Source organism: Mandrillus leucophaeus, unplaced genomic scaffold (genome assembly GCF_000951045.1).
Source record: "Mandrillus leucophaeus isolate KB7577 unplaced genomic scaffold, Mleu.le_1.0 Scaffold83, whole genome shotgun sequence".
NCBI classification, from domain to species: domain Eukaryota; kingdom Metazoa; phylum Chordata; class Mammalia; order Primates; family Cercopithecidae; genus Mandrillus; species Mandrillus leucophaeus.
The window spans coordinates 322,291-349,782 of record NW_012109030.1 but is presented as its reverse complement, the minus strand read 5'-3'; the positions used below and the strand labels follow the sequence as shown (position 1 = coordinate 349,782).

The window sequence follows — 27,492 nt, the reverse complement described above, 5'->3', positions numbered from 1 at the left end:
AGACAGCTGCCTCTTCTGCATTTAAGTGTAGTAACTAGTTACTGGCCTTAGTATAAAATAAATTTAAGGTTATAAATCATATCTGTTAAAGTCATCAGATCTTGAAATACAAATCAAGAAGGCTTCTAAACAACAGAAAATACTAATATATAAGGATCAATTTGCAAAATCACAAAACTATCATAATTCAAGTCAAGAATTAAGCTACTACTAATCACTGTAAGAGAGCTGACAATTAAATAGACTTCATTGTACTATTTTACTGTTTTGTTAAATATGTTCTAATCAGCATGATGTAGCCTGCTTGTATTTCCACTATATATGAAGCAAACTGGGATTGCCTGACGTTGGTTAATAGGACTTTTATCTTTTTTTCAGGTTGAGTGAAAATGTACAGTGATGTGCTGAATCTGTACTATAATCAATAATTAATTTTATGTTCTTGTGTTATATGCCTGGAGGTCACAAAAACTGACAAAAATCAACTGCCAAATGAGTGTTTCATATAGTGATCCAAAAACTGATGAACTGAAAGTTCTTTCTCAGGAAAGAATACATTTTCAAAGCCAATAAGCCCAGGCACTGCTTGCATGCATTGATGCACATATTTTAGACTGTTATAAAATTAGGACTTACTACATAACTTAAAAAGTTATTTCCACTAAGAGAAATGCATGTACTAACATATTACTGACACTAATTCAACTTGCCTTCTCAAAATAGAATTGGGGGGCAGTTATTGTTTCTAAGGAAAAGGTTAAACTTATAGATAAGTTTTAAAAAGCAAATCTGTCAATTCTGTCAAAATTTTAACTTGAGCTCCAAAGACAAGTTGTCTTGATATTTCTTAGTATACGGTTTAAATCTATAATCTCCAAAATTCTTTACTTAGATTTTGAAAATGTATAATTAAAAATGTCAAAGTGAACATAATTCTATAGAATTTTGCCTATGTGAGCTCCATCACTTGAGTGATCCAAGAGTAGTAATTCTCAAACAGGAGGCAGAATTTGGGAAAGGGATTTGTGAATATCTTCTCATTGAAATAGAGGAAGAGGATGTGTTTTCAGTACTTTGACATATTACTTTGCCTAGACTTTATTCATGATATTTCAGTTATTATTCAGGATTTCATATTTATTAACAGGAAGCCTGACTTAAAAAAAAAAAAAAAAAAAAGGTGAGATATCCTACTTAGAGAAACATAATTATTTTATTTTATTTATTTATTTATTTATTGAGAGAGCGTCTCACTCTGTTGCCCAGGCTGGAGTTCAGTGGCGTGATCTTGGCTCACTGCAACCTCCACCTCCCAGGTTCAAGCAATTTGATTCTCCTGCCTCAGTCTCCAGAGTAACAGAAACTACAGGCACATGCCACCACACCCAGCTAATTTTCATATTTTTAGTAGAGACAGGGTTTCACCATGCTAGCCAGGCTGGTCTCGAACTCCTGACCTCAAGTGATATGCCTGCCTCAGATTTCCAAAGTGCTGGGATTACAGGCATGAGCCACCATGCTTGGCTGAGAAACACAATACAAATTATTTTAAAAGGTTGTCAGATTGGCTCTGTAAGGAATACATAAGGACATCACGCTTCCATTTATATGAGGACTAAATTTAAAAGGTAGATTTAGTTATTTCCAGAGAGACTTCTAGGTGAGATGTTAGAAATGTCACTGAGGATACATACATAATTCTTGCTTTCAATATGCTTCTTACCAAAATAGACAAGAAACACACACACACACACACACACACACACACACACACACACACACACACGAATAGCAATACTTTCCTTTCTTTTTCTGATGATTCTTTCTGGAAAAGCTGCAGGGAAGAACTTTTGGTTGGTAGTAGTGAAAAGCTTTGCAAGTTCACACTTTTCTTGACTTTCCTAACCAAATAAATCAAAAAATTTAACTGTTCTTGTGTAGTTATTAATATGGGGAAAAATCAATATTTACAAAATGTAAATACAAATGTAAAAAATGTAATTGTAAAGATATTATGCTAGATAATATAATGCAGTCTGGAGTTTTGAGGAGGACCTTGAGAAAGAAAATTAGGGCATAACTAGTCCACTTTGAAATAAGGAAAGACATTTTTAAAATTTTGTTCCTTCTTTATTATTTATTTTCTAATATATATCTCATATAGGTGAGTAACTACTGAATTACTCATTATACTCATACCTGAGACATTTAGTCAGGTATGTTAACACTGACATCTAGATGTAAGATGAAATATCGGTTGAATACATCCAATGTCCTTTCATTCAAAGTGCCGGCTCAGTTAGGAATAAAAGTACTAAAGAACGTACAGACCTATAAGGATCTGAACTTAATATTGCTGCCAAATGTTTTATCACTACTAGTAAAGTATACTGCTTGGTTCTTTTCAAAAGTTCTTGCACTTTGCTGGGTGAGGTGGCTCACACCTATAATCCCAGCACTCTGGGAGGTCAAGGAGGGTGCATAATTTGAGGTCAGGAGTTTGAGATCAGCCTGGCCAACATAGTGAAACCCCATCTCTACCAAAAATACAAAAATTCGCCGGGCATGGTGGCACACGCCTATAATCCCAGCTACTTGGGAGGCTGAAGCAGGAGAATCGCTTGAACCCAGGAGGCGGAGGGTGCAGTGAGCTGAGATTGTGCCATTGCACTCCAGCCTAGATGACAGAGCGAGACTCTGTCTCGGGGAAGGAAAAAAAAAAAAAAGTTCTTGCATTTTAAAAATTGCTGATAAATTATTTCCAAGAATAAAATTAAAAATACATTAAAAATATTTTTCAAACATCCAATTTCCTTAGAAAGTTTCCATAGAAGTTCAGCTAATAGTCAAAAAACAAAAAATTTACTTTGTGTGAAGACATACCTTAGATTATTATTGTTACTAATACCTGACTAAATATAAGAGACCACCAGCCAAAATATGGATAAGAACTGCTGGGGACCTATGAAATTTATCAGGGGAAACCCCACCCCCGATATTTACTGTGGGTTCTTTTCTATTTCCTAGGCATCCCGGCTGGTTTGAGAAATGAAGGGAAAGAGTATGAGAGAGAAATTTTAAAGCTGGGTATCCGAGGGAGACATCACACGTCGGTAGGTTCCGTGATACTCCCCGAGCCGTAAAACCAGCAAGTTTTTATTAGTGATTTTCAAAAGGGGAGCGAGTGCATGAATAGGGTGTGGGTCACAGAGATCACATGCTTCACAAGGTAATAAAATATCACAAAGCAAGTGGAGGAAGGGTGAGATCACAGGACCACAGGATGGGGTGAAATTAAAATTGCTAATGAAGTTTCAGGCACACATTGTCATTGATAACATCTTATCAGGAAACAGGGTTTGAAAGCAGACAACCTGTCTGACCAAAATTTATTAGGCGGGAATTTCCTCGTCCTAATAAGCCTGGGAGCGTTACAGTAGACCGAGGCTTATTTCATCCCTTCAGCTTCAACCGTAAAAAGCGGTCGCCTTAAGGGGGCCATCTATAGACCAACCCTCAGGGCACGTTCTCTTTCTCAGGGATGTTCCTTGCTGAAAAAAATAATTCAGCGATATTTCTCCTATTTGCTTTTGAAAGAAGAGAAATATGGCTCTGCTCCGCCTGGCTCACTGGCAGTCAGGCTCCAAGTCATATCTCCCTTGTTCCCTGAAGATTGCTGTTATCCTGTTCTTTTTTCAAGGTGCCCGGATTTCATATTGTTCAAACACACATGCTCTACAAACAATTTGTGCAGTTAATGCAATCATCACAGGGTCCTGAGGTGACATTCATCCTCCTCAGCTTACGAAGATGACGGGATTAAGAGATTAAAGACAGGCATAGGAAATCACAAGAGTATTGATTGGGGAAGTGGTAAGTGTCCATGAAATCTTCACAATGTATGTTCAGAGATACAGTAAAGACAGGCATAAGAAATTATAAAAGTATTAATTTGGGGAACTAATAAATGTCCATGAAATCTTCACAGTTTATGTTCTTCTGCCATGGCTTCAGCTGGTCCCTCTGTTCGGGGTCCCTGACTTCCCGCAACAGAAATTATCACATCCTCGACACTGTATCTTAGGAGAATTTATTTTTCAACAAAATACCAAAAGACACACCAGAGCCAGAGAAGTGGTGTAAGAGAGAAATATGGCAAATTAATGTAAAAAAAAAAAAGGAGCACACTGAAGGAATTTACATGGAATGGAAAATAAAGATGTCATGTCAGATAATATAATGCAATTTGGAGTTTTGAGGAGGACCTTGAGAAAGAAAATTAAGGCATAAGTAATCTTTCTGGTACGTCTCTAGGAAAGTCTATTTAAAGTCATGTTGATGTCATGAGGTAGCTAATACAGCTTCCCCAGCCCCTCAACCCCTAACCTCGCACCAGCCCTGAAGCTTGCCTCAGCAGAAGAGAAGAGAAAAAGCAATTTAGTTATCCACTTTCAGCAGGTGCTACAGAAAGGCCACATAGTCCAGCATTACCATTAGTCCTGAGGATGCAGGGACCTCAAGTTCCAGGGGCATAAACTGGTCTCTAAAGAATATAGGTAACAAATGCCTAGGATATAGTAGATGCTCAATAATTATTAAAATTCATATTCACTGCTTGGCATTTATCTGGAATATTATAGATTAAATAGATAAAATAATAATGATAATGATTATTCTAATTAAAATTCAAAAATCAAAATTAAAACAATCGTTATCATTAAGGTTAGAAAATTAGACCAGTGAGAAAAGCTTAAGACTCATACTGTTCATCTGGCAGATGAACTGCAGGAGAAATATTTTTGAAAGAGTTTCGAGTAATGTAGGAAGATCTTCACAAATGACAAAAACTAGTTGATTCTAATCTCTACTAAAAAAAAGAAAAAAAAAGGAAAAACAGAAAACGGGCTAAAATTTAATCCCATTGATGGGAAAAGCTTTCCTGACCTTGCTATCAAACCCTAGAATGAAAGAGAGAAATCGGAGGGATTGGGGAAAGGATTTTTTTAAGACAGGGCAAAAAAATTTTCTTCCCAGGATATTTATTACTCATTTTATCCAATGTGGAGGAAGATAGTCCCACTAAAGCAAACCTCTAAAGATACTTTCTACCCCTAATACTCTATGAGCATTTAGGTAAGAAGGGTAGGTCTTCAGATCATCTTTTACTACCTGCCATTATTGACAAAGATCTTGGCCTTTTCATCCTAATTCACTGGTTAGAAACTAAAGAACTGATTCAAGAGAAGTGCTCTTTTACAGTTATCTTTATTAATTTGCCTTTCCTAGATACTACTTTTAAAATAACTACTAAGGAATAAAAATAGTAAGTCTCTAAGTAAACTATGACAAACAATATAAATTTTCTCTTTCCACCGGGTGCAGTGGCTCACGCTGTTAATCCTAGCACTTTGGGAGGCTGAGGCAGGTGGATCACCTGAGGTCAGGAGTTCGAGACCAGCCTGGCCAACATGGCAAAACCCCGTCTCTACTAAAAATACAAAAATCAGCCAGGCATGGTGGTAGGCACCTGTAATCCCAGCTACTCGGGGGCCTGAGGCAGGAGAATCGCTTGAACCCACAGGGCAGAGGTTGCAGTGAGCCGAGATCATACCACTTCACTCCAGCCTGGGCAAAAGAGCAAAACTTCGTCTCAAAAAAAAAAAAAAAAAAAAAAAATTCTCTTTCCATATTCAGTGCAGAGAAAACCTGATTTGTAGGAATCAACATGAAGTAACACTGCATTAATGCTTAATTTTTTTCGTTCTACTTATAACTGTCTATTAGGAGAGAAACATATTTCCCAGACAGAGCTGGACCTTAGGCGAAATAGTCCCATGCCTTTTTTGATGATAATCAATCTTCAATCCCTTGTTGCTCTTCCCATTTCAAACTACCTAGCAATATGCTAAACTCAACACTAAGCAAATGAGTACTTAAGAAACAGTATGAAAGGTGGATAGCAAACATCACCTTTTTCCTATTATAGAACTCAAGGAACTTCACAATTTCTCCTTAGTGCTCAGTCCCTTTGAAGTACATTTTATATCAAATTAAATTTTGCTAATGAAATTTTACTAATATGTTTTACTAATGACTCAAAAATATGATTTCTAGTTATACTATCTCTGCAAAAATTATCTGCATATCCCAACATTTATTTCTTCCTCCTCTTCAATAACCAAACATCAAATTTATTCACTGTGGCAATGCACCCTGCTAAAAGGATATCTGCCACCCCTCTACAGCTAGACGCAGCCATGGACTAAGGTTAGACTAATGAGACAGAATAAGTGCATCAGACTCTCAGAGGGTGTTCTATAAAGGAAGAGAGTGGTAGTTCCCTGTGCTTTCTGGTCTTTCCACTGGAGGTTTGGAAAGCAGATGTAATGACTTGAGCTTCATTTGCCATGATGGACCATGAAGGGTGATCTGTGCACTCTCATCACACTCCAGTTCACTCTTCTGTCACATTTTTCCCAGGACAGTGGCTCTCTCACTAGACTGGTCGATCATCTCAGTGCTGACACCATGTCTCATTCATATGGGTACTCTCAGCACCCAGGCATTGCAGTAATTGGCACAGAATAGGCCCTCAATAAACGTCTACTGACTGAATACATACAAGAGAATGAGTGAATTTACATTTCCTAAAATCAACTCCTAATTATTATTGATTACCCTCCTTGTTGTCCTGTTTCTGAGAACACTGCTAGCTTAAAAAGTATTTAACAAGTCTGATCTTATATGACTATCTCAATGCTCATTTTTAGTAACTGTTTGACATTTAGGTCAAATTTTTTACCTTGGAAACACCTACAATGAAGTTCCCAGGATAACCTACAAAATTCTATTTATCTTACAAATATCTTAAATATAGTCCAAATAATGCTATTGTCAGGCAGTAAGTAAATATCTGTGAGATTACCTATCATGTACTGAGCACTCTAGTGAGGATACAAAACGTGTGGACATTTGTTTTCTGTTTTACAAGCATCTGGCCCTCCTTTTCGGGCAATAGTCCCAAATTTTCTTTGGGGGAATCTTACCTCACTCATACTCTGCTGAAGTGGTTCCGACGGCATCAAATCCTTCTTTCCTAGCTTCTAGAAGTCTGGGTCAAGTGTCTGAGCCAGTAAGACTAGCCAGACCGGTTTCAGGATGGGCATGCAACTCAAAACTAGCCAATTAGGCACAATAAGAGGGGACCGCTGGCTATTTCTTTTGTAACTATTAATAGCAAGAGTTGCTTGATCTTTCTTACCAGGTTTAACCTTGGATAGATATAAGTTCAGAGGCTACTACAGCCATTTTGATGCAATAAGGGGAGAATATATATAAAAATGCACCCAACCTAGAAGAAACAAAGCTGAGATACATGGAGAAAAAACTGGTTTCTGGTGACATGATTTGAGTCACTGCTTCAAGCTGTACCCCTAACTGGGCCTACATTTGGACCTGGTCAATTAAATGAGTCCATATTTACAACTTTTAGGAAATCAGTCTGAGCTAAGTTTCTGTCACTCGCAAATAACACTTCTAAGTGGCATTCAAGTGAACACACACGAATATGCCATTTGTTCCTATGAGGAGAAGCATTTCAAATTCCAAACTGGCAAATAGAGCAATATGAATGCAAAAGTCCCGTAAGTAAGTAATTAACCATGCATCTACAAAATAGAAGCATTCTTCTTGATAAAACTGTCCTAAATTGAAGAAAGAAGGTCAAGTGTCTTCAATTTGGGGAGTAAATACCCAATTACCTATTTCTACATATGGATACTAAATACAACAAATACAGAGAGAGAACTACTTATAAACTATAGTTCCCATGTCTTTTAAGGAGCACAGAATATTTTCAGTTGCCCAGTCTCACCAATTTTTTTTTTTTTTTTTTTTTTTTTTGAGACGGAGTCTCGCTCTGTCGCCCAGGCTAGAGTGCAGTGGCGCGATCTTACAAAGTTCAAGTCCTGAAGGTAAAACAGTTAAAACAGAAATTTCATTACAAGCAATTCAAAAACGCTGAATTTTAAATGATCGATAAACATATAAAAGACGCTTAACCTCACCAATAATGACAGAAATCCACATTAATCAGTTTTACCTAGCAGACTGGCAAAGATTGAATAAATGAACACTGTATAATGCCAGCAAGGATTTAAGAAAATGTGCTCTGCCTCATGTCATTTGTAGTATAAATTGATATAATTCTTTTGATTATTAGACCTAGTTATACTACATCTGGAAATGTTTGCTAAGAAAAAATGTAGACAAGTATGTAAAGATACAAGTGTAAGATTACATACATGTATGAAAATAGAGATGTTACAAAGATAACATCCATATTTACTGTCACAAAGCGATATCCATATTATTTACTACATAGAGCAATTACGGAATATCTTGTTGAGTAAAAATTCAAGTTTTTTAAAGTGTATGTGTATGTGTGCACCTTAAGACAGAGAATGGCAAATATCAACAAAGGCTAACTCCTGGTGGTGAGATCTGGAGGTAATTCTTACTTCTTCCTTTAAACTCTTTTGAATAATTTGATTTTTTTTTACAATGAGAATATACTATTATTTTATTTATATATTTACTTATTTTTTTGAGATAGACTCTTGCTCTGTTGCCCAGGCTGGAGTGCCATGACACGATCTCGGCTCACTGCAACTTCTACCTCCCAGGTTCAAGCGATTCTTCTGCCTCAGCTTCCTGTACTACAGGCGTGTGCCAGCATGCCCGGCTAATTTTTGTATTTTTAGTAAGAGACAGGGTTTCACCACATTGGCCAGGCTGGTCTCGAACTCCTGACCTCGTAGATCTACCCACCTCGGCCTCCCAAAGTGCTGGGATTACAGGCATGAGCCACTGTGCCCAGCAAGAATGTACTATTTTTATAATTGGCAAAAAGCAAACCAAAAAAAATGATTTTTATCAAACAAAAGAATTCAATACTGCTCTTGGTTTTGATCCTGAAAAACAACAAAAGGAAAGTAACAAGGATGACAAGAAAGGTTTGGCTCTTTTCTCAAAGCATGCCAATTGCGCTGTGACCCGTCACAGGCACATACACACCAGTAAACAATTATAACTCATTATAATTACAACAATTATAACTCAGTGCATTATTTTATCTGCCAACTCAACGACCATCAAAAGAAAAAATAAAAATTAAACTACTTTATGAAAGTCTTTTAAAGATCAGCAAGTAGCTAGCATACGACCAAAAAAATGTAGGGCTGAAAGTAACCTATTCACACGCTTATAGAAGTCGAAAGATATAAACTACTCAAAAACTCAAGAAATACAAGAAACACATGGGATCCAGTCAATTACATGTGTGAACAACAAAGACTTTGATTTTGTTTTACATAAATTTGTTTTCAGTGAATGACCACTCATGAATGGTTCCTTACTATAAAATGTTTACAGTCCTCTTTACTGATGCTTTCTCATAATTTATAAGCTGATCATTTCTGACATATTTAAGGAAAAGTCAATGGAAAAAATCAAAAGTGATATAAATGTTAGTACTCTATATCTAGTTAACTGAATTTTTTAAGACTTGTAAAAGTATAATTATTTTAATAATATTTTATAACATATAGTATAATATATAATAAACTCACAAAGATCCCTAAAATTAGCCTAAGAAAATCCTCGTTAAATTCGTCTTGCCATTCTGAGCCTTCTTTGCTTTATAGTTAACCCTCCTTGAAAGCTTATACTTTTCATTATTTACTCAATAAAATTTCAAATCTTATCCTACAAAACACTAGCAGTATAATTTCTGCTACAGATACCTCTAAAAGAAGAGTTAAGTTTTACAATTTTGCAGTAGGCCAGAAAGTATAGGCTTGTCATAAGACCTATGGACTTCAACTGTCTCATTCATTTCCCCTTTCCAAGCATCCTCCTAACAATATCATTCTCCACAAATCTTTTTCCACTAAGCCACACAGTATTCAACATTAGGCATTATTATTTTATTTTTTATCATAGTTGTCTTAGGGACATTCTTATGGAATGTTTTATTTTGTGTGTGTGTATTCACACATCCTGATGAAGGTTTAGAATATGGATATCTGTTTGTGTATTTATCTCTTTCTCTGCTAGAATTCTGCATTTAAATCCTAGCTTGGCTATTTCCAGTTGTGTGATTTAGGCAAATTTATTTGTCTTTAAGCCTCAGTATCTTCACCTATTCAGAGGATAATAAAGTACCCCTGCCAAAGGATTTTCTGAGGATTAAATGAGATAATAACTATAATACACTTGATTAGTGTCTGGCATATAATAAATGTTTGCCATTATTATTATTGAAAGTGCAAAGACTTTTTAAAAATGAGAATATCAAATGCTAGAAAGGATCAGGTTTGATTTAAAACTCGTCAATGCAGCACTTCTCAAAAGAAGACATTTATGCAGCTAACAGACACATGAAAAAATGCTCATCACTGGCCATCAGAGAAATCCAAATCTAAACCACAATGAGATACCATCTCACACCAGTTAGAATAGCGATCATTAAAAAGTCAGGAAACAACGGGTGCTGGAGAGGATGTGGAGAAACAGGAACACTTTTACACTGCTGGTGGGACTGTAAACTAGTTCAATCATTGTGGAAGACAGTGTGGCGATTCCTCAAGGATCTAGAACTAGAAATACCATTTGACCCAGCCATCCCATTACTGGGGATATACCCAAAGGATTATAAATCATGCTGCTATAAAGACACATGCACACGTATGTTTATTGTGGCCCATTCACAATAGCAAAGACTTGGAACCAACCCAAATGTCCATCAGTGACAGACTAGATTAAGAAAATGTGGCACATATACACCATGGAATACTGTGCAGCCATAAAAAAGGATGAGTTCATGTCCTTTGCAGGGACATGGATGAAGCTGGAAACGATCATTCTGAGCAAACTATCGCAAGGACAGAAAACCAAACACCGCATGTTCTCACTCATAGGTGGGAATTGAACAATGAGAACACTTGGACACAGGGTGGGGAACATCACACTCTGGGTCCTGTCATGGGGTGGAGGGGTGGGGGAGGGATAGCATTAGGAGAAATACCTAATGTAAATGATGAGTTTTAATGGGTGCAGCACACCAACATGGCACATGTATACATATGTAACAAACCTGCACATTGTGCACATGTACCCTAGAACTTAAAGTATAATAAATAAACAAATAAATAAATAAAAATCATCAATGTAGATGTATCAATTAACACTCAATATTTCAAGGAATATTTAACAGTATTTATTTAAAACCTTAAAAATTACTTTGGATTTTTTAGTTTTACATTTTGGCACATTTCTTAAGGTGTGACAGGCAAAATAATAATCCCCAAAGATGTCCACATCCTAATCCCTGAAACCTGTGAAAATGTTACCTTACATGGGAATCGGGATTTTGCAGATGTGATTAAACTTGAGATGAGAAGATTATCCTGAATTATGCAGGTGGGCCCAGTATAATCACAAGAAGGACTGAGGAAGGTTAAAATCAGAGAAGGGGATTTGGAGATGGAGTAGAGGTCAAAGAGAAGGCTTTGGGATGCTACACTTCTGGCTTCAAAGACAGAAAAAGGGATAATGAGCCATGTAGTATGGGCAGCCCCTAGAAGCTAGAAAAGCCAAGCAAATGAATTCTCCCCTAGAACCTCCAGAAGGAATGCAGCCCTGTCAATACCTTGATTTTAAGACTTCTGACCTCCAGAATTATAAGATAATAAATCTGTGTTGCTTTAAGCCACTAAGTTAATGATTATTTGTTACAGCAGCAATAGGAAACTCATAGATGTATAAGATAATAATTAGAGATGTAAAGAAAATATTTATATATAGGATAAGTGATGTCATTTTATTTATAATAGTGCAAAATTACGAATGATCTAAATGTCCCAGTATAGACGATTAATTTGAACAAATACGGTACTTCCATAAAGTGGAGTATCATACAACCATTAAAAACCAAGTTTATAAATTCTACATTTAATGGCAAGGGAAAATATTCCAGATACTCTAAGTAAAGAAAGAAAGCTATAATTTATTTTAATGTTCATGGTCACATTAGAATAAAGATTAAAATTATAATCTAAGGGTTCATTATATTATATATAAAAATATAATGCAGTGTCTATCTCTGCATTAGCATCATTGGTGATTTTTTAAAAATTTCCTTCTCTATTTGTATAGCATTGGTATTGCCCAGTAGAGCATAATCTCTGGAAAAAGGAACATGACTGTCTCGTTCAATGCTGTATCCTCACCATACAACACAGTAAGCAACAAAGAAAAATCACTCCATAGTTAGGTACTGAATAAATGAATATTTTCAGTGTGTCCCAATTTTTTAACAATGTATTACTAATACTACTAAAAATAAAAAACAAGAAATGCACATAATAATAATTTTTAAATATTAAACTTCACTAGTAATCAAAAATTAAGATACAATTTCACCTACTAAATTATATAGGTTAACATATTATATTGGCATATTTATGGTCACAAAGACATTATTGAATATAAACTAGTATGTCCTTTTAAAAAAATAATTTGACAATATCATCAACAACCTTTAAAATGTTCATGTACTATAGCTTATTCATTACTTCAACAAATATTTGTTGAGCATCCACTATACAATGGTGCTTTTAGGTCCAAGGATACAAGGGTGAACAAAATAGAACAAAATGCAACAAAAAAAATCCCCACCCTCACGGAGCTTACATTCTAGAAGAGGAGACAGTCAATTATAAAGATAAACAAGTACAATACAAAATATGATAGGCCGTAATAAGTGCTAAAGTGAAAAACAAAACAGGCAGGAGGATAGGGAGGCAGGGTAGAGGATACAATTTTTGGTACTGAGAACAGTTCACTGTGCATCTTTCTTAACCTTTTTCTGTGTCTAAACACAAATACATTACACACATACACACTGTATGTGCCCAAATATAAGACAAATAGAATAAAAGTTAATCCCCTATTTTTCCCATGAAAATATCCAAAATTAGATTTCTGGTCTTTTTCATTATATAAATGTTTAAGGATGTAGCCAAAATAATCAAATGACTTCATATTGTATAATTTATAATTTCAACATATTTTATTTTTTATATTCAGTTTAATTACTATTTTTAAATTAAGTTCTACATTAGTAAAACAAACTGTTTTTTGAACTTTTTTTTAACTGGCATGAAGAATTACAGCTCTTAGATGTTAACATGGGAAGGGAAAAGGGTATTTATCCCATTTAATAGGTCTGGCCAACTTGTATTCAATAAATATGTGCTTGAAGAAGCCATCTGAGGTAATCTTTAGGATCTGCTATGAATTTATAAAGATATAATTCGAGGTAATATCTTTAAAAAATAGAGAAAGAATTTCTTATCCCCTGACTACTGAACTGGACAATGCTTATGAAAACCTTTTACCAACCCTGTCAAGTGTTTATTCATGCCCTGCAAAACATTTTCAGCAAGTATTTCCTATGAGTTTATAACCAGGTTCATTTATGAATTCAAGACGTATTTATTGAGCATGACTGACGCTGGCTCTGGCTCCAGGCAGAGATGATAAAACAATGAATCCCTGCTCCCACAGAGCTTCACACAAGGAGAAGCCTCCAACATATTTTATGTAACACTATCTTAGCATGTTCATTTGGAAATATTGTATATATTCTACTCAAAGTTCATGAAACGATTTTATTCTACTTTCTCATGTGCAGCTTTGAAATCAGGGTCACTCTCATCAACAGGGCCACCTTTTAAATCATCTAACAGTATTCAAGGACACACCAACTTTCCTTCAGTCAAAGTTACTTGAGATCTAGCCCTTTTTGAGTTCATGTATAATGATGTCACTGGAAATTCTATGCCCACCACAATACCCAGTAGCTATCTGTGATTTCTGCAAACTAATCACCTACTGTATTGCTTTATAATTTTCAAAAGGCTTGTTTACAATAACATCTAGTACTTGTAATTGTGAGGTCATCCCCCTAAAAATTACTTCTAGATCTTTAAATTCATTTGGATGGCATTAGGCCAATTCCATTGAGTAACCTCAATAAGCATCTAGAACTGGTATTAAGCTTCTTCAGGCTAATGTAGTTTATCTAAGCAGTACTTTACTGATTTGCTATTTTTGAGAAGTTTAGTAATTGAGTAATATGAAGAGATTTCCTTTCTGAAGACTAAATTATAAGGCCATACTCTGTTTTTGAAGTATAATTTTTCAGGTAAAATGAGTATCTCATATAGAAGAATTTATGCCAAACGTATCTGTAAGCGTATATGTATATATGTTTGTATTTTGTTTTTGTTCTTAGTTAAAATAATGGGATCACAAGTCTTTTGAATTTACAATCATGAAGGAAATACAAAAGATGATGTCTTCATAGTAAAAAACCCTTGGATTTTAAATATAGTGCCTTTGCCATATATTGATATCCAAAGTCATAAAAATTTAGAAAAACGATAGAGTCACATCTTTTCTTCAAACCATGGTACCAACATTCTGACAGTTCAAAATTAATGAAAAGAAATCTCACTGGATAGAGAAGAAGCTAGAGATTAAGTCACAATCAACAAAGAGCATCATTTAATTTCAATATTCAAATAATATAGTTTTAACAATTATCTCAGCAAACAATAACCACAAAAATAAATTGAGAACACAAGAATAACATCCGTTCTGAAGAAGCAGAGAAATGATTCTAGTACTTTATTACCATCAACCTTAGTGACCTATTAAAGTTTAGCATAGTTTTATAATGCTAGTTAATTTAAAATCATATGCTAACATGATGCTAAAATCATAGGCTAACATACGATCTAAATTTAACTAGAATTTTTAAACCACAAATCCTATCAAGAATTATAGGTTCTTTTTGGACCAAAATTCAACTCTCATGAAGGCATCTGCCAAAGCCTATGGAGTACTGTATGTCCTAAAAGACTCTGGCATTTGTTTCTTAAGTCTCATTCATTGAGTACTAGAGGGTAATTAACTTCATTATTGAGTTTGAACAAAAATCACTAATGGATGCACAAGAACTATTTAATATTAATGTTCAACTCTCTAAAAGAGCTGTTTTACTTTAGACAAAGAGGTCTGGCTAGGTTTGCGGTGATTTAAAGTCTCAGAATGAAAATAATTAGTGGATATAAGTAAAAGAAATAATTGGTCCAGGTGAAGTAATGGTAATTTTTTAAATTCCAACATACACTTTACCTAGTCCCTAAAAATGAGATACAATTTTATGCTTTTAGACAAGATCAGAGCTGGCTGGCACTATTCCTGGGTAGCACTTTTCACCAATATTCCTGATAATGCTCCATGGGAAAGCAAATGGCAACAGAGATTCTAAACAGGTTCCAGACACCAAACTGTACATGTAACCTTGACCTCATTTATCATTATGATAATAATCACCATGTAATTGTGTGTAGATTTGCTCTCATACATCAACTTCTTTTCAACTTTGAAAAATAAAGAGTTCATATTTCTTGACAGGAATAAAAGAGCAAAAAAAAAAAAAACCACTTAATTATTTTGACCATAGCTCACTGTTAGCATATGATTTAAATTTTACAGTAAGTAAAGACCAATTTATTCTCAAAAGCCCTGATTATTTTGACAATATTTAAAATGTCTTAAATAAAAAGAACAAAAAAGTTTTATCATGTATTACAGAAAAATACTTGTTATCTATTTAAATCTCACACACAACCATGCCTACAAAAACTCTTCATGATTCAGACTTAATACTTAAGTTTAAACTTATCCCAGTAGGATGACATCTCCTTCAAGCTGCAGATATTTCACAGCAAGCATGCCTGGAGTTCATTTTCTCATTTGTTCATTCACTCATTCATCTAGTATATATAAGGAATATTCCAAACAAAGCCTATCCTATCATGGAGCCTACATTCTAGAGGAGAGAGACAATAAACACACAAGTTTAAATTACGCCTAACAATAAAAAGTACTACGGAGAAAACTAAAAACCAGAGCAAGACAGCATGGGAGAAGGGAGTGGTTCTAGTTTTATGTAGGTCGGTTACAGAATGTCTCTTTAGCAGCAGCCTGGAGGAGATGAAGGGATGGGCCTGACAGATATCAGGGAGAAGCACTTTCTAGGACAGAGAGAAGAGACACTGCAAAGGCCCAGAGATGGGAACAAGCTGGTTTTGTAGGAAGAACAACCAGGAGGCCAGGGAGCCTGGAGTAGAGTGAGCAAGGGGACAGCCACAGGAGATGTGGCCCCAGAAAGAAAGGGGCTCTAGACCAAGCAGGCCTGGGGACCCATTCAGGACTCTGGGTTTTGAGTGGTCGGAGAGGCTCCTCAGGAGTTTTAATCACAGTAATAACTTATCAGATACATTTTTTAAAGATCACTCTGGCCACTCTACTGAAAATAAACTTGCGATGCCAGAGCAGAAGCAAGGAGATCAGTAAAGAAGCTACTGCAATAATCCTTTGTCCAGGGTCCCAGAAACATAGCTCAGGCAAAGCTTAGCTGCAGATGCTTTATCTGGAAGGAAACCTCCAAAGCGGCAAGAGTGAGGGCAGTGAGGCAGGGAAGGAGGGAGTGCATTAGCACGTTGGTCAGTGCTTCCCAGGAAACCCAGCCAACTGATCTGGCATGAGGGACTTGGGACAGCCAGGCTGGACAGGATGACCACACCTCAGAGCTGTCAGGGGAGGGCTGTATCTGTTGTGGGAGATGATGAGAAGCCCTGCAGTAGAGACACTACTGGGTCTGAAATAGCACTTCCCATCTTCTCACTGGCATTTGAGCAAGCAGCACCATAGGGGGAGAAGGGAGAGAGTTGTATCTGCTGGCTCCTTTCTCATCCTGTCTGTTACTGATCAGAAGTCCCCCCGAAGCGTGACTTCCCACTTCCCCGCTACCTACACACATGTTAGGTTTTGTGATCTGACCCCTCTAGACAGCTACTGAGCAGACAGAGTGCATGCCCACAGCCTGGTGCTTCACCTGAGTCCAGGTACAGGGGTCGACGATCATTCTGAGGGTCGAGCTCGGCCATCACCCCCTGACAGTATCAGATGAGGCAAGGTGGCATTAGTCAGGATGTGACACTGAACAAGCAGCCCCAGGCCAGGAGGCAGGTGGGGCCGAGCAAATCTGAATGGCGCAAAAATTAAGTCTGACAAGACAGGAGAGAGATTATAGATCAGGTAGAAAAGGTGCAAATGGAGAGAAATGATAGAGTTACAAGTACAGTCTGAAGGTAGAGCCTGTAGAACTGAATGATGTGGGTGAAAAAGAAGAAACAAGATGACTCCAAGGCTCAGACGTGGGCAACTAGAAGAACGAAGCCACCTGTGATTGGGATGAGGCCGGTTACAAGAGTAGCAAGTTTTGGAAGGGGACAGAGACCAGTAGTGCAGCTTTGGGCATTCTAAGAGAAAACAGAGATAGTAAGAACGACAATACCTGCCTAATAGAAAAATTACAGAGAAGCTTATTTCAAAGTTCGTCCAAGTTGTGAACATAATTGGCTAATATGTACAGCCCTGGCGCCTCTTCTCTTTCACAACCCTAGCATCTCCTCCCACAGCTCCATCACTGCCCTTTTGCCCATCAGACATTTCCCGAAACATGCACTAAATAACACTGTTTTCACAATGTAGGTGTGCTCTCCTTCCCCGCAAAACAAAAGGGTGGGCGGGGGGCAGGAGCAGCAGGATCCTTGCCCAAATATAAATACATATGGGAAGTACTGTTTTAAGCCAAACAGCTACTTTACTTCTCAAAACCTCTGATACATTTCATGTATCAGAGAAAGTCTCAAGGAAAGATGTTGTGTGGAGAGTTTCTAGACATATTTGAACATCAAGGTACACTGAATAAACAAAATCCATATGATCCTCTCAAAAGATGTGGAAAAAGCTTTCAATAAAATCCAACATTCCCTCATGATAAAAATCCCTCAAGAAAGTAGGCATCAAAGGAACATACCTCAAAATAACAAGAGGCATCTATGACAGGCCCACAGCCAACATCATACTGAATGGGCAAATGATGGAAGCAGTCCCCTTGCAAACTGAAACAAGGCAAGGATGCCCATTCTCACCACTCCTATTCAACATAGTACTGGAAGTACTAGCCAGACCAATCTCGCAACAGAAAGAAATAAAGGGGCCAGGTGCAGTGGCTCACACCTGTAATCTCAGCACTCTGGGAGGTCGAGGCGGGAGGATCACCTGAGGTCAGGAGTTCGAGACCAGCCTGGCCAACATGGTGAAACCCCGTCTCTACTAAAAATTCAAAATTAGCTGGGCATGGTAGTGCGTGCCTGTAGTCCCAGCTACCCGGGAGGCTGAGGCAGGAGAGTCGCTGGAACCCAGGAGGCAGAGGTCGCAGTGAGCCAAGATTGAGTCACTGTACTCCAGCCTGGGTAACAGAGTTAGAAGAAATCAAACGATCTCTCTTTGCAGATGATGTGATTTTATACCTAGAAAACTCTAAAGACTCCACCAAAAGTCTACTGGAACTAATAAATGACTTCGTCAAAGTTTCAGGATACTAAATTAATATGCAAAAATTAGAAGCATTTCTATACACCAATAATGTTCAAACTGAGAGTCAAATCAAGAATGTGATCCTATTTACAACAGCCACAAAAAATATATAAAAATACATAAGAATACATCTAACCAAGGAGGTGAAAGATCTCCACAAGGAGAATGACAAAATACTGCTAAAAGACATCATACAGGTGACAAATGGAAAAACATCCTATGCTTATGGATTAAAAAAATAAATATTGTTAAAATATTGTTAAAATTGTTAAAAATATTGTTAACTGCCTGAAGCAATCTACAGATTCAATGCATTCCTATCAAACTACTAGCATCATTTTTTTCACAAAATTGGAAAAAAACTATTCTAAAACTCATATGGAACCATAAAAAAGCCTGAATAGCCAAAGCAATCCTAAGTAAAAAAAACAAGTGCAGAGGTATCACATTACTGGACTTCAAGCTATACTATAAGACTACGGTAACCAAGACAGTATGGTACTGGTACAAAACAGACATATTAGACCAATGAAACAGAATAGATAACCCAGAAATAAAGCCACACACCTACAGCCATCTGATCTTCAACAAAGTAGACAAAAAAAAAAAAAAAAAATGAGGAAAGGACTCACTATTTAATAAATGGTATTAGGATAACTGGCTAGCCATATGCAGAAGAATGAAACTGGACCCCGACTTTTCACTATATACAAAAATTAACTCAAGATGGATTAAAGACTTAAATGTAAGACCTCAAACAATAAGAATCCTAGAAGAAAACCTAGGAAACACCACTTTGGACATCAGCCTTGGAAAAGAATTTATGACTAAGTCTTCAAAAGCAATTGCAACAAAACAAAAATTGACAAGTGGGACCTAATTAAACTAAAGAGCTTTGGCACAGCAAAAGAAACTATTAACAGAGTCAACAGACAACCCACAGAATGGGAGAAAATATTTGCAAACTATGCATCCGGGAAAGGTCTAATAACACCAGAATCTAAAAGAAACTTAAACAACTGAGCAAGCAAAAAACAAACAACTCCATTTAGAAAATGGGCAAGGACATGAACAGATACTTCTCAAAAGAAGTGGCCCATCAACAAAATGAAAAAAATGGTCATCATCACTAATCTTCAAGAAATGCAAATCAAAACCACAATGGGACAGCACCTCACACCAGTCAGAATGGCTACGATTAAAAGTCAATAAGAGGTTAGGCATGATGGCTCACGCCTGTAATTTCAGCACTTTGGAAGGTTGAGGCAGGAGTTTGAGATCAGCCTGGTCAACATGGTGAAACCCTGTCTCTACTAAAAATACAAAAATTAGCCAAGCGTGGTGGTGGACACCTGTAATCAATCCCAGCTACTCGGGAGTCTGAGGCAGGAGAATTGCTTGAACCTGGGAGGCAAAGGTTGCAGTGAGCTAAGATCGTGCCACTGCACTCCAGCCTGGGCAACAAAGCAAGAATCCAACTCCAAAAAAAAAAAAAAAAAAAAGTCAAAAAAACCCACAGATGCTGGCAAGGCTGCAGAGAAAAGGGAGCACTTATGCACTATTGATGGGAATGTAAATTTATTCAGCCACAGTGGAAAGCAGCTTGGAAATTTCTCAAAGAACTTAAAACACAATTACCATTCGACCCAGCAATCTCATTACTGAGTATACATGCAAAAGAAAGCAAATCATTCTACCAAAAAGACACATATACTCGCATGTTCACCACAGCACTAGTCATAATAGCAAAGAGGTGCCCATCAATGGTGGACTGAATAAAGAAAATGTGGCATATATACATCATTGGAATATTATGCAGCCATAAAAAGAACGAATCATGTCCTTTGCAGCAACATGGATGCATCTGGAGGCCATTATCCTTTGCGAATTAACACAGGAACAGAAAACTGAATACCTCATGTTCTCACTAATAAGTGGGAGTTAAACATTGGATACTCATGGATAAAAAGGTGGCAACAATAGACACTGGGGACTACAAGAGGGAGAAGGGGAGCAGCAAAGGTTGAAAAACTAACTGTGGGTACTATGCTCAGTGCCTGGGTGATGGGATCATTCATACCCCATATCTCAGCATCACACAATACACCTAAGTAACAAACCTGAACATGTACCCCTTGAATCTAGAAGTCGAAAAAAAAAAAAAATTTACCCCCAACCCCAAAAAATACTTTGCAGTGAAGTAAGCACACATTATTCAGCACAAGAAAAGATAAGTAATTCAATTGTCTAATGGGAAGTTAAGGTTCTCTTTTACTGAATATTCAAAATTCATCTTACATATTTCTTTTTTGTATTTCAAGTTTATTAACTTCTACAGGTACCAGAGAAGAAATGATAAATATATTTTAATGGGACAACTTTTTACATTGCTTCACTTTAAATCTGACATGCTATATAAGAGTAACTATGAGGAAATAGGCATAAAAAGGAAAATTTTATAATCCCAAAGACAGGTATGTATAAATGAAAAAAAAGGTAAGCGGTTTATATCCCAGCCCCTAACAACTGATGCTATAAAAATATCCTTAGGTGACATTCATATCTACATACAAATACACTTCATCATAATGTAGTTGCCTGATTCAGTTACAAACACACCCAGTTACAAACTAGTTTGGTAGACTCTCAAGTTGGCATATAAGTCGTGGAGGAACAAAGACAAAAGAGATTCAGAAAATGAATAATTAATATGTGACAAATGAGAGGCTTAGCATTTTAAAAGAAAATATTAAGGCTAAGTAATTCTTACTAAACACAATGAAGTATTATGGGGTAAAACTCAAAGCCAACTCCTTGGAAGAGCTTTAGAAGCTCTTTGGCAGACAGGCCTTTTTGCTTTAAAGGCTGACTCCAATATTTGACTATATAGAAAACAGTCATCCAACTAGAGCTTTCCTTCATTTGCCACCTTAAACCACATTTTACTCCTCTCCTGCTACTACATTTTAAAATGAGAAAAATACAGAATTTTATTTGCAGGTGACCTTGCAGGCTCCACTGATACATAACCCATGACACTACTTCTTCCACTGCTTTCTGAAAGAAGATATTTTCACTTGGAAGATTCTCATTAGCCAAAACTTTGTAGACTGTGCAGACATAAATATCAAAGTGTGCATAAGTAGTTTCTGTATAGGTCAAATATATATTTAAAAATGTAATAGACATTGTTATGCTGTGGCCATCTAGAATCTTTGCCTATGTTTCCTGTGTTTGAAAATTTGCCACAATATGGATCTTTCCTTCCCCAAATAGAAGCCAGAACTCGCCTTCTCAGCTTCCCTTGTCTGACAGTGGGATGTAGTGCCTATCAACCACATGCATCTACATGATAAGACCTCAGTTTAGAGTCAGCAATGTGAGGAGAGACTTCAATTCAGAGGTAGCAATGTAAGGACTTAAACAAATGAGGAAATCCATCTTTCTGGCAAGGGAAGTGGTAAGAGGTACCCACCTCTCGGGAAAAATGACGGCACTTTTGGCTTCCAGACCCCAGCACCGTTGGTGTAAGCTGTGATGTTGGGATACAGCTTCACTGTGGAAATACCCACAGTATAGTGTGGGCAGTGCTTCTGTTCACCTAACCTGTTTGTTGGTGTCCTGGAGATTCTGTGAGTTTCCAAATTTTTTTTTTCCTGATTATGTTAGCTACAGTGGATTCTGTGGGTTGCAACTAAGAATTACATATAATACAAAAAAAGAATCTGGGCTAAATAAACCTTCATCATTTGATAAAACTATAGCAGAATGATTATCAATTCAATAGTAGCCTCAATAGTAATCTACAAAGAGTGTGGTACTGTGCTAGAGGCTGTACAGGAACAGCAAAGGATGTTACATTTAAGCCATGTAAACACATGGGCATATAGATACAAAATAAAGTTAAACGAAATTTAGAAAATATAGAAGCATCTATGTAGTGACTGTAAAAATGCAACAGCATATTAGATATGCTGATAAGGATGAAAAACTTTTACTGACATATTTTTTAAATGTTCACTGGGTTTGAGGTAAATCTATCATGTTGCTAAAGAAATTAAATATACTTTTTATAACTTAAAAGTCAGTAATGTGGGGAAAAATATTTGCAAATCATATATCTAATAAGACATTAAGATCCAGAATATATAAAGCCTACAATTCAACAACAACAACAGAAAGAAAATTCCAAAATGGGCAAAGGACTTGAAAAGGCACTTCTCTGTATTGAAGAATACAAATGACTAACAGGCACACGAAAAGATGCTCAACAACCGGGCACAGTGTCTCATACCTGTAATCCCAGCACTTCGGGAGGCCAAGGTGGGTGGATCACCTGAGGTCAGGAGTTTGAGACCAGCCTGGCCAACATGGTGAAACCCCATCTCTACTAAAAATACAAAAAATTAGCCAGGCATGGTGGCAGGGACCTGTAATCCCAGCTGCTCGGGAGACTGAGGCAGGAGAATTGCTTGAACCCGGAACGCAGAGGTTGCAGTGAACCAAGATCACGCCATTGCACTCCAGCCTAGGCAAGAAGAGTGAAACTACATCTCAAAAAAAAAAAAAAGGAAAAGAAAGAAAAAGAAAAGATGTTCAACATCTTTAGTTATTAAGAAAATGCAAATCAAAACCACAATGGGATATGATTTCATATCCATCAGAACAGCTATGATTTTTTAAAAATGGAACAACAAGTGGAGAATATGCAGATGGAGGCAACAGAGTGCTCATGCAATGGGAAATTGAATGGGAAATTGTGCCGCTGCCGTGGAAAACAGTCTGGTGGTTCCTCAAGAGTTAAACAGAATTATCATATGATCCAGCAATTCCACTGCTAGGTCTATACCCCAAAACTTAAAAAGTAAGGACTCAGACAATACTTATATACCAATATCCAAAGCAGCACTATTCACAATGGTCAACAGGTAACTGATACAACTGAAGTGTCTATGAACAGATGAATGCATACACAAAATTGTACAGATATACAATGGAATATTATTCAACCACAAAAACAATTGAGATATTGATACAGGCTACAAAATAAATGAATCTTGAAAGCATTATTCTAAGTGAAATAAGCCAGACACAAAAGGACAAATGTTGTATTATTCTACTTATGTGTGGTACACAAAGCAGACAAGTTCATAAAGACAAAGTAGAATCAAGGTTACCAGGGACTTGAGGGAAAGGGAATTCGGAGTTTTTGTTTAATAGGTACAGAGCTCTGTTTGAGATGATTAAAATGCTTTAGAAACAAACAAGGGTGATGGTAGGACAACACTGTGAATGTACTTAATGCCATTGAACTATACACTTAAAAATAGTTTAAATGATACAATCCATGTTGTGTTTTACCACAATAAAAAAAATTCCGTTATGAACCTTATCTAGAAATCAGTCAAAACTGAAGTTCAATATTATTCCTTTTGCGCTGCTTATTATACTATTTAATGTATAGATCCAAGGAAGTTAGTAGATCTAACCAGAACAATGGCAACACAGCATGGTCAAAAGGTCAGGTAGGTAGACCTAGGTTAGAATATAGGTTCTACCACTAATTAGTTTATTACATACTTAAAAAAGGATCTGAATTTAAAAGATCCCTAATAAACAGTAGAGTTAGCTGCTGTTATTAGTCTTTATTATTATATTAAAAACCACCCGGAAAGGAGCAATGCATTTTATTACAGGTAAATTTTAAACTTTAGTACACCAAATAAGTGAACATTGGAAGGCAAACAAGTGTGGAAAAATATGTATATCAATATGATTAAGAGTCTATCCCTAATATAAAGACTTCCACCCAAAAGATGAGAGCAGAGAGGAACAGGGAGCTAGGAAAGTTGCTTTGGATCACAGGGTGGGCCAGGGAAGGCCAACACACGAACTAAGACATGAAATGTGAAATGAAGCTGGAGTGAAAAAGTCTGGGGTTAGGGAGCACTCTGGATAAGGCAACAGCAAAAGCAAAGGCCAGAACTTCGAAGAACTTTGAGGGTTTGAGGAGCAGAGAGAAAGAAAACCAATGAGCCTCGACAAGAGAGGCTGAGGAAAGAATTCAGGGAATAGTTTAATTAGAATTTCAGCTTTGGATGTTGATGGTGAAGCGGGATGCTGAGGGGGAGTGGCGGATAAAATTGAAGAGGAGACAGAAGCCAGAACTCACAAGCCTGTTAAGAAGATGGGACTGTGATTCCAACCTCAAAGGGAACCACTTAAGCAGCAAAGTAAAATGATCTGGTTTACTCTGCAATGATCATTCTGCCTGCTAAAAGGAAAACAGATGGATTAGGGAGGCAGAATGGAAGGAAGGAGAGAAGCTGGAAAGCTAGGTTAATAATTTAAATTAGAGAACATAATAGCTTAGATTCACAACAGTAGCACTGGCAATAGAAAAATGTGTACAAATTCACGTTGCACTGGCTAATAGGACAGAAGATATTTTACTCTTTCATTAATCCCCAAACAGTAACTTAAAATTACACAATTTCCCCTAACAAATTAGCAAGGATTAAAAATTGATAATACAAAATCTCTGAAAAGCAATTTGCTATCCTCTCTCTCAAAAGCCTGAAAAATTCTCATAGTTTTTCACTTAGTAATTAGCACACAGTTAAGTCTTACTGTTGAATTAATTCATTCCAACAGTTAGGAAACATGCTTAAAGAGAAAATCGGCATTACACTCAAGAATGTAACTGTAGCACATTGTACTTGCAAAAACTTGAAGAATTATCTAAATATTCCACACTTAAGGAGTGGTTGAATTACAGCTTAGGATAAAGTACTACGCAATTCATTAAGGAGTTTCAAGACGTGGGAAAACGCGGACAGTATATCACTTTAGACAATTAACAAAGAGTAAATAGTACTAGAGCTTTGTTTCGATGCTGTTAAGTTTTAATATGAGAAATAAAGATAGCCAGCAAATAAGTACTAAAAACTTGATCATTAACCTAGTCTAGAATTGAAACTCAATAAATCTGCTCAAAAAAGTTATATGCTAAACCCATTAAATATTGTCTGTATCTTACACTTAGTCTCTTGTTAGCCTCGGTTCTAAATAAGGAAGCAGGGGAGCTTCAGTTTGGTGGTTGTCTTAGTAATTTAAGAATAAACATGCACCTTCAAAGCCTGTTTGTCACTCTATATCCCCAGCTCCTAGCACAAAATCTGGCACAGAATAGGAGCTCAATAAATAATTTTGAGGGACTATCACCAAAAGTAAACCTTTCAGTTCCAACTCAGCACGAAAGAAATCAAAAATCTCAAAATCAAAGACGTGCATAAAAAGTAATAGTTTGCTTGATAATATCTCGTGATGTCGTTTTAAAGTAATAGTGATAACAATGTATAATACTTGGAGTGGCTACATTGTATCAGGCACTAACAAGCACTTGACAGACTTTAATCCTTATAATCATCATTCTCTTTTAAAACCAGGAAACAGGTTCATCACAGTTCACTGACTAGCCCAACGTCACACTGCCACCAGGCTGGAACTCAGTTCTTTGGCATCTAAACGCAGAACTATAGAAGACACGTTTCTTTCCAACGATCAGACTTCCAAGTTCTCCAAGCTTCCTCTACCGTCCTATTTAGCATTCGCAAACTTCTACCTTTAATTGTAGCTATTACCCCTTCCAAGATCCATCTCTCACCAGGGGAGCCCCTGCTAGCTCACTCCCTCCCTCCCAGCTGGGAAGTCCCCCAGGATGAAGGACCGAGTCTCCATGCTTCTCAGTGGCTGCACACTTAGAATGGGGGCTTGGCACCAGGCGGGGAGCTCGCCCCTTTGATACCCTTTGAGTCTGATTTACTGCCTTGCGAATCCCAACTCCCAAATGAGCCCTTGGAGGCGCCGTGTGCGGCCCCTCGGACCAGACTCGGCGGCAGAAGGGAGTCAGCGTCTGGAGGGGTGGACAGGGCGGCGCGCAGGAGCGGTTTCCAAGACAACCGAAGGCCGCCCCACAGTCCGCCCCACAGTGTCCGCCCCACAGCATCAGCCCCTAGCGTCTCGCCGCTCCGCCCCTTCCCGGCGCCGGTGCTCCGACCAGCCCCCGTGAGCGAATACAGAGAGGGGTGCTCGATGGGCTCTCACCTCTCAGCGCGTGGTGCATGCCGCCCACGCCGCTGTACAGCTCCAGCACCCGCAGGGGCTCCATCCCCGCGCCTCAGCCGCTGCAGCCCCGGAGCTAGGCCTGCCGGTCCGTCGCTCCTCCTCCGTCGATCGCACCGCTCCCTCAGCCTCTGGTTCCGCAGCGTTTCAGTTCCCCCTTCTCCTGCGGCTCCAGGATGAGGGCTTCAGAGGGCCGCGCGGCCTGGGGGTTGGCAGGGGTCGAGAGGGGAACAAAGAACTGAAAACAATAAGGCTTCCCGAATGAATGGCAGCCACTCTGTAGCCTGATTTACGCTCCATTTCCTTCTTTGGTGTCAGGGGCCTTGAGTGGAAAAGAAATCCAGAGTTCAGTAAAGGGGAGAAAACTGCCTTGGTTTCTAAGTGAATTAACACTGGTTAGAAGCCAGAAAAAAAATCATTTTTCAGGCAAGCTGCTTTTCTGTCACTTAGAAGCCTGAACATTCAAACATTCTTTCCACAGTGTGCCTTGTGTCCTGCCTGCCCTGGGTCAATAGAGATAAATCAGACCAGCCTCTCTCCTAGAGAAGGTTCCAGAATTACAAGTAAGGACACAAGTCCACTAGCAGCAGAGAAAAACCTGTGTGCATGCCAATAATACAGAGGATGTTTGTTGTGTTTATTAGTGCGGTTAATTATGTTTTAGCTTGGAAATTTCACCTACATAGAATACACAGTGAATATCATGTAGGATTATTTATGGGTCTTTAAGTGCTAGGGCCTTGATTCCTCAGGATGGTCCAGTAACCAATTGTTAAAGGCTCATGT

The 27,492-nt window shown here is 37.6% G+C and overlaps 1 protein-coding gene across 3 annotated transcripts in view; it reads right to left on the bottom strand.

Moving 5' to 3' along the window:
- Positions 1 to 27,190, bottom strand: part of TRDMT1 (tRNA aspartic acid methyltransferase 1) — a 61,214-nt gene extending 34,024 nt beyond the window's left edge. For all 3 annotated transcript variants that reach the window (XM_011968098.1, XM_011968100.1, XM_011968101.1), the window contains exon 1: positions 26,689 to 27,190. In XM_011968098.1, the coding sequence (XP_011823488.1) occupies positions 26,689 to 26,752 (64 nt within the window). In that variant the 5' untranslated portion in view covers positions 26,753 to 27,190. The remainder of the gene's footprint in view (positions 1 to 26,688) is intronic.
- Between the last annotated feature and the right edge of the window lie 302 nt (positions 27,191 to 27,492).